Here is an 11,656-nt window from a genome sequence, read left to right on the forward strand (position 1 = left end):
AAGCTCATTCCCATCTGAATGAGGAAGACCTTGCTTTGCTGAAGGTAAGGACACATGAAGTTAGAGCTGTCGCAACTTCAGTGGCCTTCAAACAAAACAGATCTCTGCAGAGTATAATGGACGCAACCTATTGGAGAAGCAAGTCAGTGTTCGCGTCTTTTTATCTTAAAGATGTCCAGTCTCTTTACGAGAACTGCTACACCCTGGGACCATTCGTAGCAGCGAGTGCAGTAGTGGGTGAGGGCTCAACCACTACATTCCCCTAATTCCATAACCTTTTTTAATCTTTCTCTTGAAATGTTTTTTATTGTTGTTTTTGGGTTGTCCGGAAGGCTAAGAAGCCTTTCGCATCCTGGTTGATTTGGCGGGTGGTCAAATTCTTTTCTTGAGAAGCGCCTAGATTAGAGGTTTTGATGAGGTCCTTTAGTATGGGTTGCAACCCTTGATACTTCAGCTCCTAGGAGTCGCTCAGCATCCTATGAGGATCGCGAGGCTCAGTAAGGAAGACGTACTTAAAAAGGCAGAGTAATTGTTCAAGTCGACTTCCTTACCAGGTACTTATTTATTTATTTTATGTTTGTTATTTTGAATAACTGCTAAAATGAAATACAAAATACTTAGCTCTTAATAATGTAAACAAGTAATGCTGGTCTCTACCCACCCCCCTGGGTGTGAATCAGCTTATATGATCACCGGCTAAGTTTAATATTGAAAAATGTTATTTTTATTAATAAAATAAATTTTTGAATATACTTACCCGGTGATCATATATTAAAGGACCCTCCCTTCCTCCCCAATAGAGACCCAGTGGACCGAGGAGAAAATTGGTTCTGTGTTTACATGGAGTACTTGAGTACCTTCTCGACAGATGGCGCTGTTGATGTACACCCCCACCTGTATAGCGATCGCTGGGGTATTTTGTCCTTAGGTTTTTCTGTCGGGCAGCAGAGCTGACAGCTTATATGATCACCGGGTAAGTATATTCAAAAATTTATTTTATTAATAAAAATAACATTTTTTTTGATAACTTAGCATGAATCTTCCATTTCTGTTCTTCAGGGTCCGTTGTCTGCTGTATGGTTGAATAAACCATGCAGGTGAAGTGTCAAATTGTATGACTACTGTATTGTATTGGTTAGTAGCTTTAAGGAGACTTATCTGAAGTGTGCCATAGGCCTAGCACTGTATGTGGCTTTCAGTTTGTTGCTACTTCCCTTCCTGTATACACAGTTTTCTGTCTTGCTTTTCATCAATTTTCTTTGTCTCTTTCCACCTATTCTGATCTAGCAGTCTAACTTCTTCAACTGTCTTACATCAATTTTCACCTTTAGCTGATCAATAAATTGTGCAGGCTGGAGAATGGAGGGTTAGAAATGGGAAATTGTCTTATTGACGGTAATAATCATAGTAATAAAAAACTTGATCTAGTGGTTAATGGTAAATTATTTGCTGATAGACTTGGTGGGAAACAGTTATTGAAATACTTGAAACACCATCAAGATATTTGATTTTGTGTGTTCTAAATAATCTATCATTACAAAAGTGAAGGGTTAATTCCTATACTTTACTCGCTGTCCTATAGTACAGATGACATTCCAACAGTGTCTGATGATCAAGAATCTATTGTGGATTCTCCACTCCATTCATTCACTTAATCGTTGGATCTGAATTTCGTCCCTATGTTATGTCTGAGAGTGAGTCAATGCAAAGAGTTTTGCATGATACTCTTGTACTTTCATTACAAGCTCCTTGTATAGCTGAATGGGGACTGGAATGGCCATTTTCTTTTTATTTCCCATTGACAGACGTCAGCACTCGCAACCTCACTCCCATGTTCTATCTGTTTTAGATCTTGATATGATAAATGTATCTCTCTGGAAAGAGAGAGAGAGAGAGAGAGAGAGAGAGAGAGAGAGAGAGAGAGAGAGAGAGAGAGAGAGAGATCTCATGATACTTCTTATGTAGATTACCCTTTCTCTTCTCTTTCAAAACCTTTGTTCCTACACAGACACAAACCTTCATCCTTTGATTGGAGTATGATTTCAGCAAAGCTGGAACTCTGCTGTTAAAATTCATAATAAGGTGTTGGTAGTTGCTGGTGGGTAGCAGGTGAAACCCCCTTTCCTACCAGCTCACCGAGAAGCCCTTTTGTCTAAAACCACCAAGTAATAGACAGTCTCTGGTAACAAACTTTGCTCATTAATTGCTTTTTTTCTTTATCTTTTTAGATTGCTTGTTTCTGTGCCTGTTCATGAAGAAACCACATGTGGGCATACGGTCTTACCTTGGAATTCCCAGACGATGTTACGGGATTTTCATGAAAAAGCCTAATATGGATCCCCATTCTTTAGTTCCTGCTTGTAGGAGGCATGACTACAGTGTCCCCCTTGTAGGGAACCTGGGGAATGGTTGGCCTTCCGGTGACAGGAGAAGAAGAAAACCAAGCTAGATTCTTCTCCCTCAGGTTATACCACTAAGGCTCTTCTCTCCTCATGGAATTCAAGCTTCTGAACCTTATCCATTTTCCTACTCCGGGGTTGAGGCAAAGAAGGAAGATGATGGTAATTTAATACTTGGAGAAGCCCAGAGTGAGATACATTAGTTGTATCTGCCTTCCCTTAAGGAACAGATATTTCTTTTGCTCTTGGCCAACCCAACAAATTTTACAGGCAACACTGCCAGTGACGATGTCCTAAAAACGCTATGGGCATTCTTAGGGCTAAAAGGAATACCTTCCAGAGAAAGACTCCTACAAGCTTTATCTTTATCCAAAGCAAAGTGTCTACCACTGGAGCCTTCTTTGTTGCACCTATGAAGAATCCCCTGGCCCTTCCCACTCATGATTATTTTCTTTGGCAAGAATAGCTGAACAGCTATCATTGCCTTTAGAGGTGCCTTCAGCTTCAAGGAAGCGCTCACACCCTCCTTCACCTCCTAGGCACTTCACGACTACACATTCATGGGATAGATAATTTTGAACTTAGATTGCCTTGGTCGAAGCGTAGAGTTTCTCTCTTGACAGGAGCTCTGTACGGCGTTCATTCCTATGAGTGCTCCCAGTGGATCTCTTACATGCATGAGCTTGTGTCCCATGGGAAGCACACTTTAGTTCATTGTAGATTTCTTTGTCTTCCATCACCAAGAGAAGTGCCTCAGTCGCAGCTTTCAAAGGGTACCACTCAGCATTGAGCACGGTCTTTCAACTAAAGGTATAGACCTCTCCTCTTCATTGGAGTTTTCTATGCTTTTGATGAGCTTTGAACAATCTTGCCCACCTCCAGGCCTTAGGCCCATGGAGTGGGAAGAGACTGTCTCATGGGCCTTACGCGTACCCCTTACGAACCTTTCATGAAGTTGTTAGACATGAATCTGACTATCAAGACTTTTTTTTTTTTTTTTACTAATCTTAGCATTGGCAAAGAGAGTGAGCGAGTTGCACGGTCTCTCTCACCCCTCACTCTTCACCAGCTGGGTAAACATTTGTTATCCAAGTTTTTAACAACTGTCTCCATCTCACACTAGATCAGTCTCCCTAATTAAAGGACTCGGGTTTTTATAGCTAGCAAAAATACAAATTACTTTATGTATAAAAAATATCTGATCTGTAGGTGATAATTTAGGTGAGCTTTTATAAGTTTTCTCTTGCAGGCTCCTCACAAGGAGTCATCTAAAATCTTGCTTTCCTTTTGGACAAATTAGCAGAGAACCAACAAGAAGTTTCAGAGATTATTTCTGTCAATGTATATATTGAACTATATGTGATGGTTCTAAGGAACTTACCAATGCATTTTTCTGATATCTTTTAAAGGTGGGAAAAGCTCTATTTTTACTTTAGCAAGTCAGTTTTCAAGTCTCAGTAGCATGACCTAACCTCTTCCTCCCTTGGGTTCTTTTCTCAACCATGTAAGGCTTATACAAATATCTGAATTCTTCTCAGTAAAGGACATTTTGACCATTTAGGTCAGGTTTATACGACTTACAAAACCTAGACTTTTACCTTCTCTCTCCATACTTCTTCCTTTTTTCATCATTCTTTTAGAAATCATCCTAAAACCATGTTCTATATTAATTCCATTAGCTCTGCAAGAAGATTGGGATTTGAGAAAATTTAATGTTGCAAAATACAACAATGATCTCAATCTTCAATTTCTTATTGGGGAAAACTCTAGTTTTTTGTTCAACTGGAGTTTACTGGAATGGAATCCATGGGTTCTTATGATCAAGGAAGTGCTTTCCATCAACTGCCTAGAATTACTAGCAACTTATAAGCCTCTAGTTATATTAGTGAAGCTACTAACATTAAAGACAGTTCATGCAGATAACACAGCTCTTTCTTATATCAGGAAGCAAGGAGGCATACAATTAAAGACACTTCCTCTGAGCTCTGGAAATTTTTTGTTGAACTGAGCTCAGATTACCCACAGATTGGTTACTTCACTCCTGTGTCTGTCCAGAGTTATGAAGCATTTTGAGTCGACCTAACATTGATATGTTCAGCACTTCGCTAAGACATTGCTTAACTGCTTATGCTTTCAAGTAATTTCTTATTCAGGAACTTGTGAACCTGTACAGGACTAAGAATTCCTAAAGCACAAGAAGGTATACAATCTGGGATTCTGTTACACGATCAACTAAAGAAGGACTAGTCAGTAACCATTTCCTTATGCCTCTGATATCAGGCTGTTTTAGTCATTAAGATACTTTATGTAAACTGCATAGTTCAATCAGATATGCTTGTTCTCTCATTCTGTCGGAAGTTGTGGTTCAATCAGATGTGCTTACTTTCTTATACTGTCTTAAGTCGTGGGAGAGTATCTTATCATTTAAAGGGTATTAAATAGATTTGTAATTGAGGCAGGTGTATGTCTGTTTATTGAACTTTTTAAATATCTTATTGATATTTTCATTTTTTTCTCACTTAGTGATATTTTTTATTTTCCTCTCTCATAGATATCTTCAATGTTTTTTCACAGGTATGAGAGAGATTTACAGAATAAAGCTGAAGTTGATTTATCCTTACCAGTGTTTCAGACTGCTGCTGTTGTTGCAGCATGTGGGTAAGTTGTAAATTACATAATTATATTTATATCTTATGAAAAGCTGAAGTGAATTATAGTTAAAGTTATTTTTGATAATTCTATTTTATTTTTACACAAGATGATGAATTACAGTTTGTGACATCCTTTATTTAAGGGTGCTGAAGATCAAAGTAGACAAACGAAAATTGTACGAGACGAGTTGCAGTAAAAGAGCGGTATTTACCAAAGTAGTGGAGGCAATGAGCAAAATAGCTGAAAGTCTACGCTCCAAAAAGGTAATTAGAATTTTACTTTTATGAATTATTTAATTTGGGCAATGTTAATTCACAATTTAAAACTCTCACCAACCACAGAATTTTAGTAAATAACTAGAGATAACTTCTACTGTATGCACTGGTACATCAGTTAAGTTTTCATCATTGTTAAAGCTTTTAAGTAATTTAGATGTTGTAAGTTTATATCAAGAGCAAATGCTAATGTTAATTTTAATTTCCTTTTCGTGATTTTTTTAATCTTATTGACAGTCTGTTAAACCTGGAAGCAAGCGTTCTAAGACATTAGTAGATATGGTCGAAGAACATATGCAAGACAGTGGAGCGTCAAAGAAGAGTAAATGTGACGAAGACGACAGAGAAAAGAGTGAAGATGAACAAGATGTAGATTTTGAAGCCTGGAAGAAGAAGATATTAGAATCGGCAACCGCCTCTAAATAATAAAGATATACAATACGTATTTAGATTTCCAGATAGTACAGGGTATTTTTTTTATTAGAAAATTTTTTTCTTTGAAAATTACTGGTTGTATCCTTTTGCATAGGGGATTGTACAAATATCCTAACTTTAGTAGGTGTTAAGGCATTATTTTGTTAATGGAAAGACAGAATAAATTTATCAATTGCAGTACAGTATTTAAGAAGACTGCACTTCTATCTGCCAGAGATGATTAGCCATCCAAGAGATCATATTAGTCAAAGGTAATGCTGTCTGTATGGTTTTTTAACATTATTCATATTTTTTTATGAATAACTCCGCCGGGCATGCCTGCGTAAGGTAAGCATTTAACTTAACAGTTAAGAACACTTCACCATTTGGTCCTGTAGTGGGGCTATGTCAATCTTCTCTTGAATTTGCCTTCAAGTATTGGTTTTAGATAAGCTGTACTGCTCTTGTACTTTTTATTTACCTACTTGGTATTTTATTTGATTTTTCTTTCTTTTTGTACAGTAAATGTACATCTGCATAAAACTACTGGTTCACTTGACCTTTTCTTTTCTGAGTTTATGTAATATATCTTCGTGATCCTGTTATTTATTATGAGGTGAATGAAGAAGGTCTTAAGTTTTAACGATATCGTCAATGTGGTTACACAAATATGATTTTATAAGAGAATTAGAAATTGGAGCAAAGTGAAATGTAAGTAGTTGGGAAAATAGGGCTGAAAAGATCTAAAGTACCAGCTGAAAAGTGAAAGGAAAACGCAGTGCTAGCAAGACACTACAAAGAAAATTTAGTTTTATCTAAAGTATACTGCACCAGGCCTGCTGTGAGTGGTACCTTTCTATAGTGTTTGCTTGCTGAGTCAACCTCAACTAAATATTTGGGAACGATAGCAAAATTGAGTAGCAATAAAAGATGTCACGTGAGAGCCATTTGTTTGCATTTTAAGTTTATACCTATCTGTGTTTGTGTTCACCATCTGTTATTTTTAATGCAGACCAAAGTATAATACCAGCACATATAGCTCATGGTAGATGTACCATATTGTCACTGTAGTAAACTTTTTAGTTGAGAATCCGGTTGGGATGCAAGTTAGGTTTTAGCTTTTGCAAGACCTCTCTCCTTGATCTGTTAGCAGGTTTTTCCTCCATTTTTTATATGCAGTTATGATGCTTGCCTCGTAAAACACGGTACAGCATAAATATTTTTCCAATGAAAATAGAATAAATTTTGATAAACATTTGTTAGTTGATAGGATAGGCTTTTGAAGACAGAAGAATGTAAACTTAATTTCCACTGAGTTGGAGTTTTTATTTCTTTTTTTAATTTCTGAATTTTATCACTGGCTTTTCTTTCCTTCATTCCAATCTTTGAATATTTGTACATCTTACTGTGCTTCATTATAGTGCTAACAAGATATTTTCCATAATATATTTGATTAAATACACCTGTTATTTATATATACTTAACTGAGTGCAGTATATAGTATGTTATTTTAATACAGCATTCAGATGATGGACCAAATTAAGAAATACATGGATATGGTATACTTAACATATTGGTTAGTCTCATGTGAAGAGCTAAGAGGTAATATCAGTTCTTCCAGGGTTAGGCAAGAGAGGATGGAGTTAGGAAATGCATCTGTAGGTTATAGTATCATATGATGATGCTGTAATCTACAGTTAAAAGACACTGGGATTTCCATGGTCAGGAGAGCTCTATGTTGTTGGAGACCTGTAATTTTTAGTCAGAAAAGTTATATGTGACTGGAGACTTGTCTTAGATAAATCTATGTGGACTCATAGCAAGGAATTCCTGGTAGTTCTATAACAATGGTCCCTATTTTAGGAAATTTTTGGCACAGGGTTTTCGTATCTGGAACACTCATAAAACGCTTGTACCTTCACAGTTATTACTCTACTCCTGATGCTGTTTTTTAAGGTTTCTAGGTACTGTATGCTCTTTAAATTAGAGGTGAAGATTTGGAAAAAAAACAGAGTTAAACAACTTTGACAGTTAGGTGGAAATAGAATTTATGAAAAATAAAAGGCAATTTGGCCAGGGACCAAAGGCACATTGCACAAATCCCAAGTACTATGTACACTACATGGAAGCTGTTTTATGTATTCATAGAAACATTACCTTATTGTCATTTGTCTCCTAGAGATATGCACTGGGTGAAGGCTGGTACAGTTCTCATTACCTCTAAACATCAGCAAGGTGATTGGTATATGATATTAATACCACCTGATTATTTCCTTTCCCAAGAAAATATGATTTGTTTTGTTTTAGGAGGCCAGGCTGATCTTTACTTTAAACTGGCTTAAATAAACTTAGGAGAACTTACCACAGGGTCTAAATAGCTCAGATCCCTTCTGAAAATACTAAGACTTGAAAAATCTCTTAATTGACTTCTTGCAGTGATCTAGAGAATGTAATTCCATTGCAATTAAGCTTCCCAGGTAGATTCTCCATCGATTCTTGATAACCCCGAGAAGCTATCGCTATTCAGGGAGACGTCTCTATTTATTGGCCTTTTCAATCTTAATTTTTGTCTCCTTGTATATTCTATTTCCAAATTATGGTATTTAGATATTTAGGTATGTCAGTCACGAATTAACTCTTGACTTTATTATTTTTTAAGGCCTTTGCTAGGCCCTAGGCTACTGATGTATTTGAATGGTGTATCTGAAGTACCCAATATCCCCTCTATCACAGTTTATTGGGGATGAAAGAGAAGAAATTATCACACTTGGTCAGTCAAATTTTATTTTTTCTTCTTTTCCTTTTTAAGCTAGCTTGTCCTTTCCGCTGGGCACTTGGTACTTGTACGGCCCTAAGTTTGCAAGTCTAAGTTCCAATATTTTTACGATCTTTAGCCTTGCTTTGCATTGTTTCAGCTAATATAATTACATTCTCTGTAAGGAAGCTGTCAAGGAGACTTAAACGTTTGTAAAAAGAGGCTTTCGATTTTTTTTTATATTTTTACGCTGGTAGCAGTATTTTGTAGCATATTTGCTACCCATTAGTTGATATTATCATGTCATACAGACTACCATTCGTCAGTTTTAATCAGATAACATCAGAAACTAGTGAGTTTTCTTTAGCTTCAGGTGGAATAAAATTCAATAGTAACAATTTCATATTCTATAGTTTTGAAACAGTATCTTTCAGCAGATTGATTAGGGGACAGTTTCATGCTTGACTCATTGTAAAGGCAACATCTAAGTCAAAAGTGTGATGTGTGGCTATTCAGGTACCTCATCCAGCCCCACTACAAGGTTTCAGGTTCAATGAGTGAAAACTTCATGGATAGTTCAAGATTGATGGTGGAAGTTTGTTCATTGTATGCCAGCATGACGGCTTTATTTAATAGTAATCTCTTTAGATACCATCGAGTCTGCTTGCTACCTTCTGTTACAGTCCCTTTTCTCCCTGAAATTGTATCCTCATGTAAAAGAAAGGAAAATAACAATTAATAAATACTGCATTACATGTCTCCCACCTCCCTTTCTTTTACTTAGAAGCTGCTACATGTGCGGTACTTGGGATGACTGGTGGAATGTCATACTGTACTCTATTTCAGAATTAGAATTTTGCTGTCTTATACAGAAACTAAAACTTGATTCTTATAGTACAAAATAAATAGCTATGCATCACTTCATTACGGTGGTGGTTCGTATTTACAAATAAAAAAATCGTTTATATGTGCCATTTTTTAACATGTTAAGCCCTGTTTTGTCAAATTAACTGTTACTTTTAGAGCTTACAGTATTGTATCAGATGTCTTGTGTTTATATTTTCTTTAAGAAGTGTAGATTTGAAGTGCAGCTCAAGTCGTTTATAATTATATGTACAGTACTATGATAGAATTTCTGTAAAGAAAGTTTCAAACTTTTTAGTATTAACACTGGTAAACCTACGAAAGTATTGCTGTTTTCAGTTTTAATCACGTATACAGTATACTGTATTTGTTCCTCCACAGTAATTTTATATTTTACTCTTGCTGACTTTTAGTTTTACTTCAACTTCTTGACTCGTTTACTAATTACCTGCTTGATATGCTTAATGATTTCAGTAGGAAGAATTTTCTTTCAATTAAGTGTAAGTTTTTCATGCATCAAAGAAATCTCATTTGTAATACAGTATTTAGAATTATTATGGTGAAAAGTTTTCAAGTTGTTCAAACTGATGTTCAATTCACAATAACTAACTGAAATAAATTTCTTTATTTTATATGTAGGTTTTATATTCCACACTTTTTGCATAACTGATTTATTTGATATTTGTCATACAGGGTTTATTTACATCTCAATTACTGTATATACAATATGGAAGTACAGCAATCACTAATGTATATGGAGATACTAAGGAGTGTAATTAAACCAGAGTATTCAGTATATAATTCAACCCAATGCAGATATTTTATCATTTGGACTGCAGAACGTCAGGCCTTGAAAGGGAAGCTGCTTCTCAAAGATCTTGCCTCCTCCCCTTCTTAAGGATAGATGGTTTTATGCAACTGGAAAGGCCAACCATTCTACTCTGCCAGTGGAGATGACCCTCACAACCTCAATGCCAGTGATCTGCCAGTGGAGATGACCCTCACAACCTCAATGCCAGTGATTTCAGCAGAGAGACTGGTATCTCAATGTACCATCTTTTCGGCCACTGAATTTATAAATGTGATTTATGAGTCATAATGTAAAGATAACATTGGTTTACGACTTGCGAATTACAAATTACAAAATATATTTGGAAGAATTTGAACTACTGTATGAGAGTAGACTCGGCCTTTCATAAAAAGAGCAGATGTTGTACAGTGCTGAGTAGCCATCTTGAACCACAGTTGTTTGGTGATAGCTACAGGTGCCTTATAGTAGGTTAGTGCCGTTAGTGCCATCGCATGGTGAATTATAGGCATTTAAGGGCCTTAAAACTGTTCCTTTGTACCCTAGCAGTACTCGCTATGTAATCTTTCTATCTTACCTGCTTTCCTGCTTCCTTTCTTCCTTCCTGGTTTTACTCCTGTTGCACCAGCATGCTGAATGGCCTCACAATCCCCAGCACTGCTTTATAGGCAAAATTTGTAAATGAAGTTTAATCTAATATACCTCACAATCCTCAATGCTTAAGATTTTCATAAACAATTATTGTGCCTATTGATTGAATTGACAAAATTCCTTGAGTTAATGTTTCTCTATCTTAACGCTCAAACTAAAGTGAAGGCAGTGACGTGTATTTGAAGAGTTTTAGATGAACATTGGTGTCCAAGGGTCATCCCATAGGGGAAGTAGTCCTGTCAGTTTGCCCTATGCACTGCACTGTGGCCACTACTAGAGGTTTTTAAAAACATCTCTTCAGCCCAAGCTGCCTGCTCTCTGTAACCTACTTTTCCTCTTTTCCAACTTCTTAGGCAGTTAACTCAGTGCACCGGTATTAATTATCATTATTGTTTTTGCAGTTATCCTTTGGGCCCTACCCGGGCTTTATATCCTTCCACTATACGTCCATCCCCGCTTCCTCTTTTCCTTCTTGCTTTTGGCTTTCCAATCTTTTCTAACTTATACTTCATAGTGTAATTGGGATTTCCCCTTAGTTGCATTTGGACTGAATAGTCTCAAAGACCCCTTCATCTTGTTACATAAGCCAACTTCCAGAAATCCAGTCTCCCTTTCCAGATTTCTTTCTCTTTTTCTCCCCAATAACTTCATTATTACATCATGGTGAAAAGGTAGGGAAAATATCCCCCCCAGTTGCAGTGTTGTTTTGAATACTCACTTCAGATTGCTTGGAGCAAGGTCTCTTGGACTCAGTCGCAGCCCCCAACCATTTTGAATGACTTCCCCCTGACAAAAGCTGTGCCATATGGACCAGATTCTTAACTCCATGAGGGATCAA

General features: G+C 36.7%; 1 protein-coding gene across 1 annotated transcript in view; it reads left to right on the forward strand.

The window, feature by feature from the left end:
• The window catches only part of Orc6 (Origin recognition complex subunit 6), a 37,667-nt gene extending 31,395 nt beyond the window's left edge, over nucleotides 1-6,272 (forward strand). Inside the window, exons 4-6 of the mRNA XM_068376640.1 lie at nucleotides 4,974-5,057; nucleotides 5,194-5,314; nucleotides 5,564-6,272. Coding sequence (XP_068232741.1) covers nucleotides 4,974-5,057; nucleotides 5,194-5,314; nucleotides 5,564-5,752 — 394 coding nt within the window. The 3' untranslated portion in view covers nucleotides 5,753-6,272. The remainder of the gene's footprint in view (nucleotides 1-4,973; nucleotides 5,058-5,193; nucleotides 5,315-5,563) is intronic.
• Nucleotides 6,273-11,656: the final 5,384 nt, after the last annotated feature.

The sequence above is a fragment of the Palaemon carinicauda genome, chromosome 7 (genome assembly GCF_036898095.1).
Source record: "Palaemon carinicauda isolate YSFRI2023 chromosome 7, ASM3689809v2, whole genome shotgun sequence".
NCBI lineage: Eukaryota > Metazoa > Arthropoda > Malacostraca > Decapoda > Palaemonidae > Palaemon > Palaemon carinicauda.